The sequence below is a fragment of the Solenopsis invicta genome, chromosome 10 (assembly GCF_016802725.1).
Source record: "Solenopsis invicta isolate M01_SB chromosome 10, UNIL_Sinv_3.0, whole genome shotgun sequence".
Classification (NCBI taxonomy): domain Eukaryota; kingdom Metazoa; phylum Arthropoda; class Insecta; order Hymenoptera; family Formicidae; genus Solenopsis; species Solenopsis invicta.
In genome coordinates, this window is record NC_052673.1 from 1,770,010 (window position 1) to 1,794,540 (window position 24,531).

At 37.6% G+C, this 24,531-nt stretch overlaps 2 protein-coding genes across 2 annotated transcripts in view; one reads left to right on the forward strand and one right to left on the reverse strand.

The window, feature by feature from the left end:
- Window positions 1-17,005, forward strand: part of LOC105198907 — a 28,899-nt gene extending 11,894 nt beyond the window's left edge. The window contains exon 4 of the mRNA XM_039454474.1: window positions 16,877-17,005. Coding sequence (XP_039310408.1) covers window positions 16,877-17,005 — 129 coding nt within the window. The remainder of the gene's footprint in view (window positions 1-16,876) is intronic.
- A 4,159-nt stretch (window positions 17,006-21,164) lies between these two features.
- Window positions 21,165-22,698, reverse strand: LOC120358857. The gene is made up of 2 exons (XM_039454475.1): window positions 22,244-22,698; window positions 21,165-21,725 (listed from the first exon to the last, which is right to left on the reverse strand). The coding sequence occupies exons 1-2, from the start codon at window positions 22,349-22,351 to the stop codon at window positions 21,165-21,167; spliced, it is 669 nt and encodes a 222-aa protein (XP_039310409.1). The 5' UTR covers window positions 22,352-22,698.
- Between the last annotated feature and the right edge of the window lie 1,833 nt (window positions 22,699-24,531).

Consider the following 24,531-nt stretch of genomic DNA (forward strand, 5'->3'; position numbering starts at 1 on the left):
CGAATTGCATTACGACTGACTCGTTTAGCGGTTACACGATGTAATTTATAATGTCGGCATTGCAAAGTTCCTCTACTTTGTTTAAAAAAAAACGTTTTTTCTCCATTTATCAGTATTTTCTGTCTTCCTTTAATAACTTTTCTTTGTCTTCCGGTTTCTGTCGATTAGATAATTTTTCATACTCATTCTTGACTCGATCTACGGCCATTCGATAACCATCCTTCACTCGTGTCTTTTCATAGCGATCTTGAGCCGATCGATAATTGTCTGACAACCGTTCTTGAAACGTCCGATTTTTATTTAAGAATCGTTCAAAGTCATTCGTTAAACGTTCGTAACCGTCTTTTCGACGTTCATTACTGCTCATTTTTTTGTCGTCTATCGCACGTCCTTCTCAAACAAAATCAACCTCTCGTCTGACTCGTTTCGTGGGTATACGATTTAATTTATAATTATGCCAGCTTCACGAAGTTCTTCCACGATGGACAACATCTCGTTGCCGTGAACGTCGTTGCCCGCTCGATGTGAAGCGTCTAGCAATAGTAGACGATCTACTAATTCGTTGGGATCGTCCCAGTGCACGTAATCAATCGCGTTGTCGTTTAGTATCATAGCGCGAGGTAATCCCTTTCCGGATTTATTCGTTCTCTTTGGTGTAGATTCGATTGACATCAATGGTGCGATCACGTATCTATACTTGTATCCTTTGTTGCCTCGTAGTCGATTCTCAGCGGTGTAATTACGTCTATGTACGTTTGTAGTCAACAATATGCTCTTGTACTTTTGCAAATCGTCCTCCTTATAAAGAAAATCATCGGGGAGTCTCTTAAAAATCAACTCGTAAAGACCAGGTGTGCCAGCGTATCGCACGCCATCGATAATTATGTTATCATTGATGTCCACGTCAAACTTTTTATTACCAAGCATCATTCCATCCTTGTCGAGACGAACACCATACACGGTGTCTATAATTTTCTCTTTTCCACCACCGCTGAAGAAATCTCCGATGTACTTTGAGCGGGCCTAAATGCTCAGACAACGTTTTTCGACCTTCCAACGTTTGCATCTGATGTTGAACAGACGTTCCAAACGAATCGTCTGTGGTTTCGAAAACGTTCTCGAGAGCCTTGTTAGTTAATGTTGCAGGACCAATCATCGTACGCGGTGTTGACGTTATCGCTGGTGAATCCATTGCGTCGTACGCTTGTTCAAAACGTTGCTTTTTGCTCGATGTTGCTTTCGACAATTCGTAAGATGCACCATCGTCGTCATCGTCATCGATCTTTTCTTAATTATTCTTTCTTCCTTGATTTCTTCTTTTCTTTTAATCGGCTGAGATTCCTCGGCAATCTGTTTCAGAGGTGCGACGATGGGCTTGAAACGTCTCTCCATTGCAATTTCCTCCTCGATCCTGCCGGTTTTTAAAGCGCGATGTTTCTTGCGGATCGCATCGCTCGTTTTTTCAATCTCTCTCGCGAGTTGCTCACGCTTGCGTATATCTTTGTTATTTTCCGCCATGTTAACGTTCAACGTTGACGTATCGATAATGACTAATCGTTTTGCGGTACCGCGAACTCGTTAAATCCTTTTCTGTATCGTCCGTTACTAAGCGCGCTGTCCTTGTCTATCACTAGAAATCCATACTTTTGTTGCCAACAAGCACGGCACAAAGCACAAAATTCGTCATACGACATGTCGATGTTTACGTGATCGTTGTAAACGTGTTTGAGGTTGGTACCATCCTGTTTAAACAGAATTAGGAGATTGACGTTATCACGTATCAGATGTTTAGGTATCCTCGCGTACGTTTGACAAAGATAAAAGCAGTCGACATTCGAGTGGCGGCCCATTGAAAAGTATTCTCTCACCGCATCCTGCTTATCGCACGCAACGTCGTCGAAGACGAAGATTGAATTCGGAAGCGCCTCTCTCGGTGGAATAACGTCGCTATTATTGGAGAACGTAAAGTAGCCGATTTCATCGATCGATTTCAACAGATTTTCGAGATATTGATATTTAGGCTGCTGCAGCGACTTGGAATAAATATAAACATTCTCGAAACGTACACCATGCGGACTCTCGAGCAGGCTTATCAGAACATTAGTTTTGCCGCACGAAGATGGTCCCGCAATTATTGCGCGGATGGTACTCGGCAGCATTTCACCGTGTTTCCGCAACTGCGCGTTGTCCCCCATCATTCGCAATTTCTCGTCGCAGTTTGTGACGCTTATCATCAGCGACTGCCGCACGAATTTCATGTTTCACACTAAACTCGCGTGACGCGTCGAGGGCCTATTTATAGATGTGTGAAATCTTGAGTAGCTCAGTATCAAAAATGTTTCTCGCGCTGTCACATCCCAGCGATATTCTGGACCTAAGCGCTGAGCAGTTGCAATATATACCTAAAGTCGTACTGTTACGCGTGTGCGGTAATTACATCGACCACGTTTGTGAACGGCTTCCGAAACATATACAGGTGGACCCGGTAGTTCAAATTTATCGTCGCTGCGACGAGCATTATAATCAACCTTGGCAGCGTACGCACATCGACGGCCCTGCACCGAGGATAAAAGATTGCAGCGAATGTCAGTGTCGAACAAAACCGGAAGTTTGCTGAATCGAGCGATAAACGCGCTTCCTTTCGAGTTACATATCCCCGGTTACCAGTTTTGCGGTCCGGGCACTCGGCTGAAGAAACGATTAGCCAGAGGCGACACGGGCGTAAATCCATTGGACGCAGCGTGCCGCGAACACGATATTGCGTATTCTAAAAGTAACGAACTCGTCGATAGACACGCTGCTGACGATATACTCGCAGCGTCAGCACGGAAACGCATTACCGGGAGAGACTCGACTTTGGGCGAGAGAGCCGCCGCTGCAGCCATCTGGGCAGCGATGAAGGCCAAGACCAAGATCGGCATGGGTATGAATGCAAAGACGAGAAAGAGGAAAACGACGACGACGAAAAAAAAAAACGAGTACTTTCGTCGGCAAAACGAGGCGGCATGTTACCGATTCTGCCAAAGTTGGGCGTTCTAGGATCTTTGATCGGTGGAGCTGCAAATGTAGCGAAAGCGGTAAGCGCCCGCAAAGATGCGCGACGTCAACTTGAAGAACTGCAACGTCACAATCGCGCGATGGAACAAGGTCGCGGTCTATACTTGACACCTTATAAATACGGACGAGGAATTTATCTCGGGCCGTATAAACGCGGACAGGGCGTATCAACTAAGAGAAAAAAAAAAAACGTCGAAAAGACGATAAAAATGCCTGCGGGCGTGACCACCGACGTGCAATTGAACCAGCCGGCGAGACGTATGCGCATACCGTATTTTAGAGGTGTGTACATGCGTAATGCTTTACCGACGAGTGGCGTACGTCGAAACGAGAGCGGTATCGTTAATTTGGACGATACCACGGGCCCTAGCACGCACTGGGTGGCTTACGCAAAGAGGGGCAACCGCGTTGTGTATTTCGACAGCTTTGGCAATCTTCGACCGCCTCGAGAGTTGGTGCGATATTTCGGAAGCAATGTTACGATAGAGTACAATCAAACGTCCTATCAGACGTACAATCAAAATTTCTGCGGACAAATGTGCCTGAGATTTTTACAAACTGTTGACTTTTAAAAACATCGATGAGGTGTCTCAGTATTCGTCGAACGCTTTTTCCATCATGTCGTTTACGTTAACGCTAAGCGGAAAGAGCAGCGTTCTCGCTGCAAATTACTCTCCGGCGATAGATTTGACCGATGCCAAATACGAACTCGGTTTAACGCTTTTTGAAACTTATAACACGATACCGAACGTAAATGCCTCAAACAATAAATTTTATTTCGGCAAAGACGATGTGGAGATTACGATACCCGAGGGATCATACGAGTTGCCGGCCATTAACGAATTTTTGAAGCGCGCAATCTCGCAGAAACGTCCACGACGCAACGCGCCAGATGCCGGTGACACGCTAGTTGTCCGCGGCGATATCGGCGTGATCAATGATGAGAGCGAGGAAGCGATAGTGATTCGAGCTAATCATAACACGATGAAATGTGAAATTAAATGCGCTTACAAAATAAACTTTAACAAAGCCAACAGCATTGGATCGCTGCTGGGATTCTCGAAGCGTATACTGCAACCACGTAGATGGCACGAATCGGACATGTCAATTAATATTATGAACGTAAATATTATCCGCGTCGAATGTAGTATCACCGCAGGTGCATACAATAACGGTGCGCGTGTGCATACGATCCATGAATTTTCTCCGAGCATGCCTTCAGGATATAAGCTCAGTGAAAGGCCTGCAACAGTCATTTACTTGCCAGTGATCATACGAAGCGTTACAGATCTTACCATACGCATTGTCGATCAAAACGGACGATTGCTGGATTTTCGAGGGGAGGAAATTACCGTCAGGTTGCACGTTCGAAAACGATAACGCGACACATGAGATGCTTGTGAGTGGAGCTGAGCGAGCACAGAGAGATAACCCATTCTTTACAAGACCGGTGACATCATCATCATCATCATCATCATCATCGATTGATAATTCGACTCGATCAACTGAGAAGCGAAAGAAGCTCAGTGTATCAAACGTTAAATTTTTACAATCACTGGGATTCGCGGTACGACAATCTTGATTAAAAAAAAAAAAGAAAAAATGACTGATATTCTAAATATCGGAGACGAGCCAATCTTTGACGATCGAATTGTCAAGATTGAGACCCATGCTTATTCGCCGTATGCAAACACAACGTACGGGCACAGCGACGAGATAAGAATACCCATACAGCAACAGGATTTGTATACATTGCCGTACGAGAGCTTTCTATATGTCGAAGGGAGGCTGACAAAAAAGAAGAAACCTGAGGAGGTCAGCGGTGACGTGGTTTTGGGAAATAATTGTGTTGCGTTTATGTTCGATGAGATAAGATATGAACTCGACGGTGTCGAGATTGATCGTAATAGAAACGTGGGTATAACTAGCTCACTCAAAAACTATGTAACGCTGTCATCCGACAAAAGCGTGATTTTGCGAAATGCTGGCTGGGAAGAACAGTTGACTACTGATGGCTACTTCAACTTTTGCATTCCGCTTTACGTGCTGTTGGGATTCTGCGAGGATTACCGTCGAGTAGTGATCAACGATCGTCACGAATTGATCTTGATACGAGCGCGCAACGATAACAATTGCCTAAAGGGCAATTCAGCGGTAGAGCCTGTGATAGAATTGTTTAAGATTCAGTGGCGAATGCCGCACGTAATACTGAATGAAATAAATAAACTTTCGATGCTGCGCACATTGGAGAGCGGACGATACCTCAGCATGGCTTTTCGCTCGTGGGATCTTTACGAGTATCCGCTTTTGCAACGTACGACCAAGCACTCGTGGGCTATCAAGACCGCTACTCAACTCGAGAAGCCGCGATATGTCATCTTTGCTCTGCAAACCGGTCGAAAAAACGTCATGTCCGAGGACACGAGCCGATTCGACCATTGCAATTTAATCAACGTGAAACTGTACTTGAACTCTGATAGTTATCCTTATGAAGATATGAATTTAGATATTAGTAAAAATAGATGGGCTATTCTGTACGACATGTATGCACGTTTCTGCAAAACTTATCTCGGATACGAGTATCTCGAGCCGAATCTCACAGTGACAAATTTTATACGTCACGGTCCTTTCATAATAATAGATTGTAGTCGGCAAGTTGAATCAATCAAGAGCGCAACCGTTGACGTGCGATTGGAATTTGAGACAAAGGATAACGTACCAGAAAATACTAGTGCCTATTGCTTGATAATACACGATCGCGTGATTCAGTACAACCCGTTGACAAACATTGTGCGCAAAATCACTTAATTCCACGCATACCTATATATTATACGATACATCGACGTAGACCACAGTCTTCGTTTCGACCGCGACATGTCCGTGCCGACGTTCGTGGATCTGCAAGGTTTCCCCCTTGGACGATTGAGAGGTTTCGTCGTAAAAGAATTTGCTGCTCTTAGAGGGGGAAACGTTCTCGCGCATTACATCTTTGACAGCCCCCAGCCATGGGATTGGCTGATGAAATCCGAAAGATCTTGCGCCTCCTGGCTCACTGCCATGCATCATGGGCTAAGATGGGGCACCGACGGATGGTTCCGTACCGGAAAGTGAGACAAGTGATTACAACTGCAGTATTGGGTACTGAAAATTTTGACAACAAGGAGATTGTATACGTCAAAGGACATGAGAAACGAGAATGGCTGGGAGAATTGATTCTGGACAGTCGGCGAGAATAGGCATACATCGAGAGCCTGGATGTGGATTACGAAGACGTGGATAATCTGAATAATCTAGATGATGCTAATACTTTTCAATGTGGGCAACACCGTACGAATAAACATTGTGCTTTACAAAATGTATTCAAACTTTACAATTGGTGGACACAATTGCATAAATAAACATATGTAATATACGAGATACATTTTTTTTTTCCCCTCCATTACATCTACGTTTCTCCAACGTTTTTTTTCATGTTTCTCACGTTTAGTTTAACGTTTTTCATGTTTAGTTTAACGTTATTTCATGTTTTTTTCACGTTTAGTTTAACGTTTTTCATGTTTAGATTAACGTTTTTTCATGTTTCACGTTTCATGTACGTCATGTTTCATGTACGTCATGTTTTACCAAATTTTGTCACGTACTTTTCCTGACGCCGGAGAGCAACGGCGAAGTACGCGATCAAACAACGGGATAACTCGCGAAAACGCGCGGGAGCGACGAGCGAACCGAGCAACACCAAACGCTCGCACCAAATCGCGAGATTGGGCGCCAGACGCGATAATACCGGTCGCGTCTCCGGGTTCACTCTTCCACTCTAAACACGGCTTCACAACACGCAAGAACGGGTCATGCCGAAACGCGAAATCGTCGCTCGCACGCGGCCAGCTAGCTCCTTTAACCGGTAGAGGGGCGGGGCAGCGGAGACAGGGACGAAGCGGCTCTCCTACGGGAGACGATGGGTAGTTTTTTCATATTTCACGTTTCATGTACGTCACGTTTCATGTACGTCATGTTTCACGTTTCATGTACGTAACGTTTCATGTACGTCATGTTTCACGTTTCATGTTTCTCACGTATAGTTTAACGTTTTTCATGTTTAGTTTAACGTTATTTCATGTTTTTTTCACGTTTAGTTTAACGTTTTTCATGTTTAGATTAACGTTTTTTTCATATTTCACGTTTCATGTACGTCATGTTTCATGTATGTCATGTTTCACGTTTCATGTACGTCATGTTTCATGTATGTCATGTTTCACGTTTCATGTACGTCATGTTTCATGTTTCATGTACGTCATGTTTCACGTTTCATGTACGTAACGTTTCATGTACGTCATGTTTCACGTTTCATGTACATCTACGTTTCTCCAACGTTTTTTTCATGTTTCTCACGTTTAGTTTAACGTTTTTCATGTTTAGTTTAACGTTATTTCATGTTCTTTTCACGTTTAGTTTAACGTTTTTCATGTTTAGATTAACGTTTTTTTCATATTTCACGTTTGATGTACGTCATGTTTCATGTACGTCATGTTTCACGTTTCATGTACGTCATGTTTTATGTACGTCATGTTTCACGTTTCATGTACGTCATGTTTCACGTTTCATGTACGTCATGTTTCACGTTTCATGTATGTCATGTTTCACGTTTCATGTACGTCGTGTTTCATTTTCACGTTTAGTTTAACGTTTTTCATGTTTAGATTAACGTTTTTTCATGTTTCACGTTTCATGTACGTCATGTTTCATGTACGTCATGTTTTACGTTTCATTTACATACGTCATGTTTCACGTTTCATGTACGTCATGTTTCATGTATGTCATGTTTCACGTTTCATGTACGACATGTTTCATGTACGTCATGTTTCACGTTTCATGTACGTCACGTTTCATGTACGTCATGTTTCACGTTTCATGTACGTAACGTTTCATGTACGTCATGTTTCACGTTTCATGTACATCTACGTTTCTCCAACGTTTTTTCATGTTTCTCACGTTTAGTTTAACGTTTATCATGTTTAGTTTAACGTTATTTCATGTTTTTTTCACGTTTAGTTTAACGTTTTTCATGTTTAGATTAACGTTTTTTTCATATTTCACGTTTCATGTACGTCATGTTTCACGTTTCATGTACGTCACGTTTCATGTACGTCATGTTTCACGTTTCATGTACAACGTTGCCAGACCGCGAAAACGTGTCGTGACACGTTCGAGCGATAACGATGATGATGAAATTGTTTGATAGAGGGGAAAAGTATCCCCCACTCCTTTACAATTGCAGAAGCTTTAATCCTCCTACAAACGTCGCAATTTATAATCAGTTTTGAATCAGTCGCTCGTTTGAACGGTTCTGAGACAACGCATCTCTCTCTCGGTATAAACAATGGCAAACTATTACGTTCCAATCCAGACTGAAGCGTGCGAGAGATCGTAAGTATCTTTATATTTAAATTACGTTTTATACATTTATTGTACGTTTTACTCATCTCTCCGTTTTTTTCAGCACGTTTTTGGAATCGCGGTATACGCCGCGTATTTTGGGTAAAAGGTTTGCGCTAACATCAACTTCCTACAAATGGATTGATGTAGCGATCAACGTTGGATCTGTTTCCTGCTCCGTGGAGATATCGCTCGGCGATACACGCGGCAACCGGATCGTTCTACCTTATAAAACGTGGAGAGCTCTGTTAGATAAACGTGCGGATTTCGAGCGATTCGTCCAGTCAACCGAAGCACCATCGTTACCGATTCATGACCTTACCGTGCAACTCGTAAAACTGCGCGATGAAAATATTGTTAAATTATCGTTGCGCGATGCTTGTATTTACCTAAAACCTGCAACTATGTTATTTATATTCAACCTGGAACATTGTGTCGAGCACATGTATTATACGCTGCATCAAAGCATTGCAACTGCGACTGAGAAATTTAAACATTTTGTAACATTTTTGCGTCAAAACTTTGCCATGAACAAACCAGACGCGACAGAATTATTGCGCAAATTTTACGATAAGAGTTCGCAAATTGAGTGTAAATTAATATCTTACGCTATTGATACTATTGTGAACGAAGCATTACATGAACAATAAAAAAGGATTTTAAAAAACTCTTTAAAATGTATTTGAAAATCTATCCTTATTCATTGTTTCCTATTTTCTTAGTAAATAATATGCGAGATAGTAGACATTAAGGAGGCGCGCGAAAGAAACAAGCGTGGCGAGGTGGGGGAGACTAAACGCGCAAGCACACGCTTGACCATGTACGAGAAAATTGAGCGCCAGCGGGTGGCAGCGGCGGCGGCGGCGGCGGTGGTCTCCGCGGAAATAGCCGCGCACACCCCACAAAATATTCGCTATCGTATCGCTTATCCCCCTCGTGATGACAGACATTTCCGATTTCAAAAGTACAGTCATACACACCTCCTCGCGGTGTGATTTATTATGTTTATGTAAACAGAGTGACAAGTACATGGTCCATGTTTACATTAAATGGTCAGTTGCCTCCACGCGGTACATTTCAAAGGAGTCGGTTAAGAACATGATCCTCGAATCGTTATCACTGTTTATTTAAACATTAATTACGCAGAACTACCGGTTATGTTTACACGTGTGCCCCCGTTTTAAGCCCCCCTCCCCCTCCTCCACCCGGTTTGGTCCACTCGCGGGACCTTATCGCCGGTTAGGTCCCCCGGCGCGACCCGAAATATTCCCCCCCTTCCCCGCACCCCCCTGAGATCCCCGAGTTTGAACCGGTCACTACATTCTACAAATACACACCCTCATCGAAAGGAGGAAGTGGAGGGCGAATCAAGGCGAGCAATTGAAAATTGGCCAGCTCGTACTAATCCAACAGCCGGGACTGGGGCCGTTGCAGTGGCTCCTAGGCCGAGTAGCGCAAATACATCCGGGCGCAGATGGTATCGTTCGTACGGCTACGTTGCGGACTGGACAAGGACAGCTCACGAGGCCGTTGACAAAGCTTGCAGTACTTCCCATCGGAGACGCCGACTAACTTTACCCGAACATTTTTTTTCGTTTGTTTGGCGCTTTGCTATTTTATTTGTATTATTCGACGTGCGCATTTTGTTGCCATTATGCTTCTTTGTATATTTCATGAGGCGCGCTGGCGTGTACATGACCTTATTTATTTATTTATTGGTTTTGTCTTGTCACACGCGTGACCTTTTATTTCTTTGTATTATTGCGTGACACGCTTACTTGAATTTTGCATCGTCTCACGTTAGCGCGCGTTCCGTTATTTATCGACGTCTTGATTACGTGAAACGTATTTTTAAAATTAAGATTTCGTAGCTGAATTTGCATGCGATATGGATAATCAATTGCGTTGAGTCGAGATAACGCGACGTTGATTTTGAAGACATACTCTTCAAGGGGGGCGGGATGTTTCGCACTTGTAACGGCCATTTGGCCACAGCCAATCGGGGGGTATGATCTGTCTGTCGAGAGTAAGTCCCATATAATTTGTCAAGACAAAGATGGGGGGGAAAAAACAACGATATGAATAGAGCGATCTTTTCGAAACGTCCGCTCTCGTTTTCCTCTCCGCGCAAGTTACACAAACACTCCGCTGCTGCTGTAAAGGACCGGTACATCCTATCTGTACGACATTGTATTTTGACGAGCGGTCGAAGTTTGGATAGTCGCAATAAATCCTGGTATAAGGAACTGAACATCTTGTTATTTCGACTGGTGAATTCCACGTGTCGAGTATCTGCCCCCTCGGTGCATCCCGTTAGCAATATAACGTTGGGGCAAGAACGCGTTGGCTTACAACCGGCGCACAAGTTCTACAACACTACCAAACATTCGTAAAAATTTCTTTTTTTTTATTCTCTTGTTCCGTGATAGGTACATTCTCTTTGTCTAAAATATAGTAATAAAATAGTCAATTATGATTACTGTAAATATCAAATGTTATACCTATAACAATAAAATTTTAAATATATCACATTATTTGTACGAACCTTCGTCATTTGTACTATGTTTGTACAAAGGAGTTCCAGAAATACCAGTGAATATTTTTAGGAATTGTTCAAGTGGTAATCTATAAATGAAGTGAGTGCATGATATGTTATATTTGTATATTATATTTGTAATATTCATATATTATTACATTTGTAATACTAAATTATGCGCAATATAAAAAATCGAAATGCTTTATTATATATAGCTAGATCTTAGTGCTGATATTCATTGTGTGATTTTATATTCCTTTTCAATAAATTTTCGATCTTAACATATAGTTTTAATTGTAAATTGAATAATAATACTAAGTTATTAAATTGAAAGCCAATTTAATAATAACAATACTAACAAGCATCTAAATATGAAAACCTTTTCCTCTTAAAAAACAATAAAGAATTTGTTGTGAAAAATAATACCTTTGCTAGGGATTCAAACTTCGGACCTGCCAACTTTCGATGGCGGGTGCCTTAACCAACTCAATCACTGAGGCTTATGTTTAAGAGGAAAGAATTCTCACATTTTGATGCTCATTAGCATCATTTGTTATTAAATTGACTTTCAATTTAATAACGTAATATTACTATTTCTCTTTCAATTTAGTATGGTGTTTTAGGACCGAAAATTTATTTGATGCACAGTTTCGTCAACTTGAAATATCAATTCACACAATAAATATAATATCAGCTCTAATATCTAGCTATGATCAATAAGGCATTTCGATTGTTATATTGTGTTTTTATATATCAGTCGAAGTTTTCTATCGAATATGATTATATTATTTATATAAATTTTTTAAATAATACATTATATCTTTAAATTTAATTCTGTAATACCTTCCTAAAATTAAATTCGTTTGTACTTCTTTTATCTTTAAATCGCGTTCTTTTTCTTTTCGAGCACGTATATTAGTCGCATTTTCATTATATTGAAGACGTTCAAATTGAATTTCTTGGTCCAAAATTAAAACAGATTTTATTAAATAATACACATATAAAAAGAAAAAATTTCTGATTTAAAAGGAAACATAGGAAATATAAAAGAGCAAAAACTAATGTATGAAAAATACAATAAAATAAAAATAAACAACGCAACAAATGAATAAAACATTTATAAATTTTAACTTGGATTCCATAGAATGAACATTCATGTAATTAGATTGTAAAACTACCTAAAAAGATCCATAAATTTTGATAAGGTGCTCCCAGTTTTCGTCTTAAGGTACTATTAAAACTTTCCACTAAATTATTTGTCCTCACAGGACAATTATACACGCTAACTTTTGGTGCTTTTGGTAACCAAGTTTTTTCAATATATGCCAAAAATTGCATAATTTCATTATGTTTAGAATATGTACTGCAATTATCATGCAAAAGTTTTATTGCTTGTACGAAATAGTCCTCTGGAAGTAATGGAAAAGTCATAGCCATAGACAACACTGTATTTGATGTATTTGTTAGCTCCAAAGAATTCCATTTACGTAAAAGTGCCTAAAATATTAAATATGAATAATTATATTTCTTATATATATATATATATATATATATATATATATATATATATATACCGGGTGTCCCAGACCACCCGTCCCACCCGATTTTTTCGTAAACGCGACATTTTAAAGAAAAATGTTTCAGACAAAAGTTGTAGGGTTTTAAAAGATCTATTTACTGATTTTATCAGTTTGACCTTGGATGGCGTCGCCAAGGTCAGATCAAAATAACATTAACTTTTTTAAATAGGACACCTCATTTTTGGTTCCAGAATCTAATAGCTGGTGTCAAGACCTTTCCAAAACACTACAAGAAAGTTTATTTTTGTTGAGTACTTTCCGAGTTGTGAGGCTTGAAAGTTACGGTGTACTGTTACCTTCAAGCGTCATAACTCGGAAAGTCCTTAACCAAAATAAACTTATTTATAGTGTTTTGGAAAGCTCTCGAAATCGACTACAAGAAAATGCAATGAAAAATATAAGCAGAGGACACCGACTTCGCCCATGGTATCACGTCGAATAATGCTTTCTCTCTCGACCCAGCGTCGAGCGAGGAGGATGCACTATCGTAAATCCCCCCACCACTTTCCGCCCGCACCCCGATCGTCGCCGCGCAGCCTAGACACACGTACGAGCGCGGCTCCGCGTGTGTGCGGCAGCCGAGCGCTAGCGTCGAGAGACACCATTTCTGCCGGTGCGTGTACCTATAGTCCTACGCGTAGAGTTTTGAAGATACCTAATTACCGAGATCTCTAACATTCGGTACAGCTCTATGATGCCGTTTATTCTTGATTTATTAATATTAATCTTCATTTAATGTTGATTATTGTAGCAATAAAGTAATTTTCACGAAAAAGCACCCTTACATACCACTCCTAAAAGTCATTGCTTAGAATTCATAATATTACGCAACTCGTCACCAATTCACGTTTTCTAATAAGCAATCCGGTCGTAAGCGTAATTTGTAGTTATGCCTTACCCGAACGAAGAAGCTGCGTTAATGATGTTAGTTTTGGGTAGAGCTGGAAGTTTTCGAGCAGCTGAAATAATGTGGCGAAATGAATATCCCGATCATACACCACATTCGCGCAAAGTTTTCAGTCGCTTACAACGTCGAATAATTGTAAAAGGTATTGTTCAGCCGGATCATAATAAGGGAAGGCAAATTCATCGATCAGTTCGTTCAGTAAGAGCACCTGATGTAATTGCATCTGCCTTTGTAACCCCGAATGATTCTTTAAAGCGACGAGCAAGAGATAGTGGAATAAGTCGAAGCACGATCAGTCGAATTTTTCGTGAAAATTCATTCCATCCATATCGAATGTCACTTCACCAGGCCATGACATTGAACGATCATAGACAAAGACTGATATTCTGTAATTGGATTACTCAACAATTACCTAATTTCCATAGAAGTATTTTATTTTCTGATGAGTGCACCTTTAAAAGTGACGGCGAAATAAACACACATAATTTTCGTTATTGGGCACAAGAGAATCCACATTGGTATCGAGAAATGGATCATCAACGTATCTGGAAAGTCAATGTTTGGTGCGGAATTGTTGATACGCATATCGTGGGACCATTTTTCTTTCAAGAGAATTTAAACCGTTTTTTATACGCCGATTTACTCGAAAACGAACTTCCACGTTTACTTGAAGATATTCCACTTCAATTACGTCCAAATATGTGGTTTCAACAGAATGGATGTCCCGCCCACACGTCTGTCATTGCTCGTCATCAACTGAACCGCATATTTCGGGGCCGATGGATAGGTAAACATGGTCCACATAATTGGCCACCACGATCACCGGACCTTACAATTTTAGATTATTATTTGTGGGGACGAATAAAAGACCTTGTATACCGCGAACGACCTACGACTGCAGAAGATATGAAAAACAGAATTCGACAAGTCATTCAGTCTCTAGATACTGACGAAATTCGTCGGGCGACGGATGATTTCCAAAGTAGGGTAACAGCCTGTATAAATGCACGTGGTGGACATTTTGAACATCGAGACTGAACAACATGCGTATGCACAAAGGTGACGGCAAGGGGAACCACCTTATGAAAGCACCCCGACAAAGGTGACGGCAAGGGGAACCACCTTATGAAAGCACCCCGACAAAGGTGACGGCGAGGGGAACCACCTTAAAAAAGCACCCCGACAAAGGTGACGGCAAGGGGAACCACCTTATGAAAGCACCCCGACAAAGGTGACGGCGAGGGGAACCACCTTAAAAAAGCACCCCGATAAGGTGTAAGTACGATCTTGTTACCTACACGTGGTACACCTTAGGTAACGCTAATACCTACAGGCGGCACCGATTATTTCGTTTTTACATTTTAAAAATGTTACTTTGACTTATACCTTTATGCCCAAGATCGATCTCAAGGTCGAATTCAAGATCATCATCAGGTTGATCCCTCGAAATCATGCAAATTTTGTCTGAGCCATTTTTTTGTACAAGCACATCCCTACGTTTTAAAAGGGTGGGACGGGTGGTCTGAAACAGGTATATTTTTCATTGCATTTTCTTGTAGTCGATTTCGAGAGCTTTCCAAAACACTATAAATAAGTTTATTTTGGTTAAGGACTTTCCGAGTTATGACGCTTGAAGGTAACAGTACACCGTAACTTTCAAGCCTCACAACTCGGAAAGTACTCAACAAAAATAAACTTTCTTATAGTGTTTTGGAAAGGTCTTGACACCAGCTATTAGATTCTGGAACCAAAAATGAGGTGTCCTATTTAAAAAAGTTAATGTTATTTTGATCTGACCTTGGCGACGCCATCCAAGGTCAAACTGATAAAATCAGTAAATAGATCTTTTAAAACCCTACAACTTTTGTCTGAAACATTTTTCTTTAAAATGTCGCGTTTACGAAAAAATCGGGTGGGACGGGTGGTCTGGGACACCCGGTATATATATATATACATATACATATACACACACGCACGCACGCACGCACGCACGCACACACACACACACACACACACACACACACTTATATATACAGGGTGTCCCAAAATATTTACTTATGTTCTTGTGGGTTGATAGAGCCACTCATACTGAGAAGAAAAGTCCTTTACCATTTTCCATTATTTGCAGTTACCGAAATAAAAATGAGTAAAATTCGAAACACGTATGTGCGTAGCTTTGCGTGTGTGGCAGCCGAGCACCAGCGCGCTGGCCGGTAGATAATAATGCTTCTCTCTCCTTAACGCGCCGCCGCCGCATTAAAAAACCAATCAAAACGCTCCGATTGGCTGACCAAGTCAAACTCCCCACCCTAATCCCCACCGGGCGCAACGGGCATATATAAGGATCACCACAACCGAAGGGAGCTCAATATCGGAGCTCTCAGCCCTGATGATGCAAGCTGCAATGTTTGCGAAACGTCGGCAAAATGCCAAACACGCACGTGGCATCTATCCAGAAACTCTTTCGGTTAACAATAGCAATGGCCACGAAAGCCTCAAGACTAGTAAAATATTATTAGTCATCAGACTTAGAATAATTGAATTTTATTGATTTCAACTCTAATTATGTAATAACAATATCATAACATGACCGAAAAACGTCTAGCTATATAAACTGTTACTAATTTGTTTTTTTTTAATAAAATTTTTATTTTTTACTGTCAAATTGCTCGTTTTTATTTAATTCTAAAAAAAATACATTATAATCTTTGGAAATTTTATTTAAAAGTTGATAAAATTAGGAGTGTCCAATTTGAACCAGGGAGTGGTCTGATTTGGAACCAGTAGTTCAAAATCGGACCGGATAAAGCGTTTTTACATTTTACGTTATAGTTCAACACGGATGAGAGATACATCAAAATGGTCTGAAGCAAAAATGAAGAGAATTATATTATTTTCCATTGGCACCTTCAGTTTTACGATGGGACTTTATTTGCGCCTTATAAAGAGCAAAAATTGCAGCTAGATCCGATTTACCCCACTCTCCCCTATACATATATAGGATTCTCTGTCTAAATTTCTTTGACAAACTTTATAGTGAAATTTTCATATCACAATAAAGTGTTTATGTAAATTATAAAAAGGAATAATTCACGGATTTTTGAAATAATAAATAGGATAATGTGGCAAACAAACGTCGAGTGTAGTCGATGCGTGTATATTATACTTGAGTATAATTTTCTTACAGTTTCAGTATAGTATCCGTAATCGAACAAAAATTATTTATTTTACTGATGATTCTCAAGTTACTTCTCAACAAAGTCAGTATTGAGATTTAAGAATTTGTAATAATAGCTGCAGTCAGCAGAAAAAGCAATTTTGCAACCATTCTAAGATTCTTTAATTATTGGCTTATACTTTTAGATTCAACTGGAACTCAGGGAAAAAGCCAGCAGACGTATTAAAGTATCTTACAACAGTTGCAAAACTGATTTTTCACTGAATGCAACCAATGTAACAGTTTTCAATACTAGTAATATAAAAAAAACGTAATATAAAGAAACCTGGATTCGGGTCATTTTATTTCAGCCACCGTCGGTATTTCAGCCTTGACTTCATTTTGCCACTGTCAAAACTTGCCAAAATCTAAATGGATCTATCACATTTCAAAAATAAAAAAATAAAGTATGATATGAAAAACATCTGAAAAGTTTTCTAAAAAAATACAAACTTGTCCACCTTGTTAAGATATACCAACGATTTTGTTGAAGCAGTAATTGTGTTATTTTGGTTGATTATAATGTTTCGTTTATTTGTTTCTGGAATGTGGTGGACCGATTTGGATGCCAAAGTTTTATGAGCGATGATGAAGTCAAGATGAGGTGAAATTATGGTTCCGATTCAAGGACACATTTTTTATATCATTAGTTTCATTGAAAAACTAATATTACGTTACTACAAACGTTCAAATCTCAATGGTGACTTGAAGCAATTTAAAAATCAAGTTAATAAGATAAATAAGTTTTCTAACTTTTCTTTCATTTTATTTTCTTGGGAGAGGGAAACTTACTTTCAAGATGTTCATCGTATTTTTCAAAATAATACATATACAAAAAATATTTGAGAAATGTTAATAATGTCAAATAAAACTTACTTGATTATAATGATACCAGCAGCCATGAATATTAGCATTTGGAAACAACTTTCCCAAAACTTTTAAAGCAGCTAGTTCATAATGCTCATAATAAATCTGACATTAATTTTCAATTCTGGAGCTAACTCTAATATTTTTAACCACATTGCTTCATATAATACACTGGTCCGTCCTTTGCATAAACAAAATATTGTCCCAACTGCCTAAAAGTAAAATTTAGAAAACATATATTACTAAATGTATACATTTTTACATACTTCATTTAGTTTAAATTATAGGAAAATAAATTAAAACTTACTTTAGTCATATATCTAATATGAATGGTATAAAGTTGATCTATTCGCGGATAACGTGGAACAATCTAAAATAAATTAATAGAAAAATTAATGAATTTCGAAGAAATACATTTCGAGAAAATAATAATAATCTGACAACTTACAGAAAAGGTTCCATCGACAAACATTTCTTTCGTTTCTTGAAGTGCTTTAATGAGTTTATCACTTGAAAATATAACAGCTATACTTTCATCTTCTGCAACTATGCTTTCCTTTATAGATATTTTTACTCAATTGACAAGTAGTTAATTTTTCAGATAATGCTTCAAGATTATGCGGTATATAGTAGTAGGTCTTTGCTTAGCTCTCTCACGATTCATAACACTTTACAGAAGTATATGATACATGTACAGCCGTTTCTGCATTTCTACAAAACATAATTACTAAAGCCATACACAACATCAAAATAACGTTATATATCAACGTTTACTAGAAAATAGAAACATACATTCGACACACATTATCAAAAATCTCTTTCAATGGCAATAATGATTCTCGCGACAAACGCAACATTTCGCTTCGCAACTTATATTTTTCCAATATTTTGTAATCTGGTGAGTGCTCTCTATGCATAGTTTCAATATGCACTTGTCCATCAATAATTTTTGCCATACCAAGACACTTTGTTGCACGACGAGTTGAACATCGATAGGTACTATATTCTTCAGCCGCTTATCGCAATTATAAGTGTATCCATCGTATATATAAAGAAGCGTCTCTTTCTGTCTACCTTCGATTGTCTCCATGTTGTACGATCTATTGCGACAATTCATTAAAAAAAAAAAAATTTAATTTGCTACATTATAAAACAACAGTAGTAGAAGAATATACGATGCACATATTTATAGCTTGCAATAATACTAAAGAGTTAATAGATGTTGATATATTAACAAAAATTGATCAGAGAAATAATCTTTTTACTACGAAGAAAGGAAAAAGGAATTCCGCTGCGCATTCTTTATTGTTAGTTACATTTTCAAAATTTTTAGTACCTGAACTGTTTTTATATCAACTACTATTTCTAATTGAGCATGCTGTGAATTTCATTTTGTCTTAGTCTTTTAAATCTCACCTATAACACTTAGACACCCAACAAACATCAACAATAGTAATATAAAAAGCTAATAATAATATAATATTATAATTTGTACTCAACCATAAATGTTGTGTCTTACACTTTGACTAGATAAATATATAACAGGTGGTACTAAGGTTTTATTAATATGTGCTGCGTATGCATTGCTATAACAGGGTTGCCACAAATTTTTCATCCTAAAATTCCCTGACTTTTCCCTGATTTCCAGACAAAATTTTATGATTTTCCCTGACTTTCAATAATACATATTTTTTTGTTTTTATCAAAACTAAATTCTATTATTAATCGTTTATTGAAACCCCAATCTGCTATTATAAAGGTTCACATATTTGAAAGAAGTCACAAAAATATAAAATTATCATTTATTTTATTCGCTTGTTCATAAGTGACAGAGAACTTTCTTATAACAAGACTATCTTATAATACAAAAGAACAGACAACTTAAAATTTTTGATGTTCTTGGTAAAGCATTTTTAATCACAACAAGTTCACGTTAGCTTTTTAACATAAAAACTAAAATTTTAAATCTTTACAAAAACTTCAATACTACGTAGTAATGTACATTACAAGTTAATATAAAAAATATTGCACAAGACTTTTACTCAAATGTCTTTGATCTTAATAACGCTATTTCATCATCGAGAGCACGTAGCTCATTAGTTTTATCTGTTAAAAGTTTTACCTTCTTAGCCTTCAATTCTGAAATTTTTGTAAACAAAGATCTTTTTTCAGCAATTTTTGCATTTTCTTGTTCTTTCTCAGAGCGCTGCTTTTCCAATGCTTTACCATACATATCCCTCGCATTTCGGTAAGATAAAATCATCTTTTTATCTATTGTAAGTTTGGTGAGACCACCAGCAGCTTTAAGACCATCATAAACTTGTCTCTGAGATATTAGAGATCTAGGTAGTTGATTTTCAACAATGCATTCCTTGTTTATTGAAAAACCTCTTTCCAGAAATGCTTGACCATGACTCAGAATAAAGATCTTTTTCAAAAAGACATACAAATTCTGGAAATTATCTCGACCCTGAAGCAAGTTTCTCCAAAAATGATCAATTCTATTATTTTCCCTAACAAACTGCTTACATAAATCAATTACTTCTTTATTATTGCAAAGAACGTTAAATTCTTTCTCAATTTTATCACAAATCTGACTAGTAATCCAGTTTCTTACGGAAAACAATTCTAGAGCATTAGAAAGCCTATTCTTACTGATACTTAAATTACTAGAAATTAACATAGGATCACAAAAACAAATTGCTTTACAGATACTATATTGCAAAGGAGACTTTTTCAACAAATGTATGCACATTTTGACTAAAAATTCTCTGCATTCAGTCTTGAATAACATCATCTCCTTGTCACTTATTTTCAGTTTCTTTAATTCAGCTCTGACTGCATGACCTAATTTCAAATTTTTTGATGGAATTAAGTTACTTTCTGTTCTTAAATCAATATTATAAATTGCCTTTTGTTTATCTAAAACTTCCTCTTTGACAATAAGAGACATCAAATCATGTAGTATAACGTATAGGTCATTATATAAAAATGGTGACATAGGAGCTTCACATTGATATTCTTTCAGGAAAGGAGTGACTTGGTGAGCAACATAACCAAAAAAAGAAAGTTTAGTAGTTAACAGTTTGTCCTCAAGACATGATTTCATAGTTCCAAAGCTCTTAGATATAATTTTAATTTTTTCTTCTTTAACTCCATTAATAAAATTCTTTAGATTGGGAATTATTTTAATTGTTGTTTCAATTATTTTCTCATTCTCTAACCAGCGAACAGAACAAAACTTTGCAAAGAGAGGTAATGGTTGTGACTTATTAAACCTCAGATAGTCACTCCTCCTAGAAGGAATATCCTTGAAAACATAATATGCTGATCTGAGAAAGGCAATCACATTCCAGCCAGTAGACTTAGTTGCCTCCTTGTAACTGTTATTGACAATGTGTAATCCACAGGAACCCATATTGATAAAAATTGGACTGTTTTCACCGTAGGTAGATCGAATATCACATTCAAGTTCTTTCAAAAAGGCCCAATTTACATTGGGGCCGTCCATGGATACTTGTAACAAATTTTGTAAATTCAAATCTTTTAGTTCTTCTTTAAAAGTTCTTAATAATCCTTAGCACGAGCGTGGCCAAAAAAAGCAGAAGAAAAATAGTGTGTTTCTACTTGATTACTATTATTATTCCAGAATCTCAAAGCAATATCCATTTGTTGGGTTTGTGTCATTTTATTTAAGCTTTCATCAAAAGAAACTACAAATGGACCACAGTTACAAACAGCGTCAAGAACTTTTCTATTAAAATAGGGCGCCAGACCAAAAACTATCCCATATGATAGCTTTGTACGAGCTAGACACAAGGAGGATGCTATTCTACTATCTGGGAACATAAGTGGAAACAGAGAGGATTGTTTTCCTGCCGATGAAATAGATGCATGATTTTCGATAGTTTGGAGACACCACAAAATTTCAGCTCTAGTAACATCATCTTTAAAGAAATATTTGTCAATGCAACTATTAGCAAGAGAAGTCGTTTCTGAGTGCGAGGCAGTGCCAGCAAGACCCGATATGAATTGCGTCTCTGAATGAGTTGGAACAGACTGTTCATTCGTTTTTTGCTTCAAAACCGAGTTATCAGTATCTACATGTAATGTAGAAGAACAAGAATCCTGAAAAGCCAAAAAATAACATTCTCGTCATATAACAATGTAACAAACACATCTCACTTGATTTATGCTTATTATTTTTATTAGTTTTAATGAAATATTTTTCAAGAATCAAATTGCAAAATATGGCTTTGTACATGACTTCGTAACTTCTTAATTATAAAAAAGATGCTGAAAAGGTTTCGTAGCGAAATATTGTTTCTACAAAACAAAATATTTCAAGGTTATATTCACACCAAGAAATATATCATTTTACTTATTATAATATTTTTAAAAGCAAAAATGCAAAATTTAGTTCTTTCGGAGACTTCATAAAACATGTCAAAGTTTCATGTCAAAATATTTCTCTCATAAGACAATATACTGGAGTGCAGATATGGTATCTGCATGGCCAATGAGGTGTAAATGTATTCTTGTTGCTCCTGCCAGCTCTTAAAACCTAACTCAATACTTCAAATATCAACTAAATGACGTACAAGACACAATTTCAAAAAACTTGGACACAAAGAGGATAGGCCTACCTTCGCTGTTGTAAAGAAATGCATGTTTGCAGATTTTTTTACATCCAACATTAGCTTGTTATGTTTGGTTCCCGACTTTACGTGACTTTTTAAAGACATTATACCCATATTACTTAATTGTAGAACCTTTTTACATATAGTACAGTAAGCCTCTGTCTTCACTTTGCCTTTTTGAATCCCAATAAATTCGGGTTTCAGTGTCTACTCGTCACGAAAAACAGTTTTCTTTAATCCACTCATTATTACAATATCTGTGAATAGAAAGCAAGAAATATTACACCAAAAAGAAAATCAAACGACAAGAATAATGACGAGGCTAATGATGTCTCCATATCATTTAAAAAATCTCAGGTCAATCAAATCAGCAACATATCACATAATTTATCATCAAACGATTATCAGTTTACCTTTGATGTGAATTTCCTTTCTTCAAAACAGGAGGGACATGCTCAGAGCTCAATGGACAAACACTATAATATACGCAATGCACTATCTTTACAACGTAAATACCATTAGCAACATGTCCTAACACACGAAAGGTTTACCAGCGAGTAACACACATGGTAACACGTCCAAATAAAACGAGTCAAAACAAAACATACACGCACACACAAGACAATGGTGCAAGCGCCTCAAAGATTACGGCAAATTATAAAGCGAAAAATTATCGGCCGAGCCGTCTTAAAGAACGAAGGATAATGATTTTATCGACTGTCTGTGGCGCCCTGATATAAATGAAACAAGACACCGAGCTGAACAGATGTGAACGCGTATTTTAAACTTCTTTACAGCCATTTTATTTTTCCAGAAATTTTTGTTAAATCCCTGACTTTTCCCTGACTTCCCTGACCATTTTCAAATTCCATGACTTTTCTCTGACTTCCCTGACTTCCCTGACTTGTGGCAACCCTGTATAACTTTGAAAAAATTGTTGCAAAACAAACAACATCATTGCTTATCATTTTGGAAGTATTCTTACTGCTAAATACAAAATAAGGTTATATTACCCGACAATACTCTAGCCTATTATCTTCTAAATATCTGTTGTTAACAACAATCATATTTAAACAATATAAAATATTGCAGTTAATCATCAACATCTCTTTCAGAGATAGCAGAATTATAGCTATAAAATACATAAATTTAATGTATAGGTTACTGTTGCAGAAAACAACTCCCAATTCTTTTAACTTACATTGCACTTTTACAAGTATAATATCAATTAGAGCAAATTATAGATATCTACAACACATTAAACTTTGCATGTGGTTCATTTTGCAATATATGTGCAAAACTAATGTTCATGAGCATAATTATCTTACCTCACTTATTTCATTCGCAATAAGAAAATTTCTGTTCTCCTCTCTCTTTCTCTCTCAAATTATAGGTTAAGTGAGATTGATAAAATAGCATCATTGAGGCAATATAACAACATTAAAGCTTTACATAACAGCTACATTGCATTAATGTAACAAAGTGACGAACTAGGTTATTGATACATAATTACAATTTTGCTGTTACATAACAGCAATGTTTTTGCTCAGTTACATGTTACGTTGATATAATGTACCCATGATGTTCTATGAGTAGGAAATTATAACTAACATGGACGTTACATGTAACGAACACGCTATATTGCTTGTAACTATTAAGTTTATTGCATTAACATTGCTGTTATATAGCTGTGTTTGCTGGGTATGCGTATAACACGATAGGAAGGATTACGTTCTCTATATGTCATTTCTAAGTGGAACTACTTATGAGTTTGTATTTGGGTTTCCCGATACAAAGTATAACGTTTTCAAACCAAAAATTCTGTAGACGGGATCAAACCAACATTAACATTGCGCAGTCCACTAGCCTTTATCGTTAATATTCTATAAGAATCTATGCAAATAACACAATAGGAAAAACCCCAGAGAGAAATAATAGGTCGGATCGACGTCAAATTGACATCATTTTAACGGTCAAAATGAGATCAAATTTTACGTTGACATCGATGTTAAAATGTTGAAATTTTGATGCCACTTTGATGTCAATATCAACGTGTATAAAACATTTAATAAATGATATTAACATATCGATACTATAACTCAACGAGAAATGATCTATATCGAATCATCTCAAATTGATTTTGACATCAAATTTATGTCAATTTGATGTCGAAATAATTTTAACATTGAGTTTGACATTGATTCCATTTCCCAGAAATCGTTTAATGGACTGGAAGGATGGAAAAAATCGTGACAAAAGTTAAAATGATTAAAAAATACAATATTCCGAGAATA

What these genes read in the sequence shown, in the direction of transcription:
- LOC120358857 (XM_039454475.1), bottom strand. Translation starts at nt 22,351, where the DNA reads ATGGGTATAATGTCTTTAAAAAGTCACGTAAAGTCGGGAACCAAACAT. An exon ending in ATTTCTTTACAACAGCGAAG is followed by an intron (nt 21,726 to 22,243) that starts GTAGGCCTATCC and finishes TTGGCTTTTCAG; the next exon opens with GATTCTTGTTCTTCTACATT.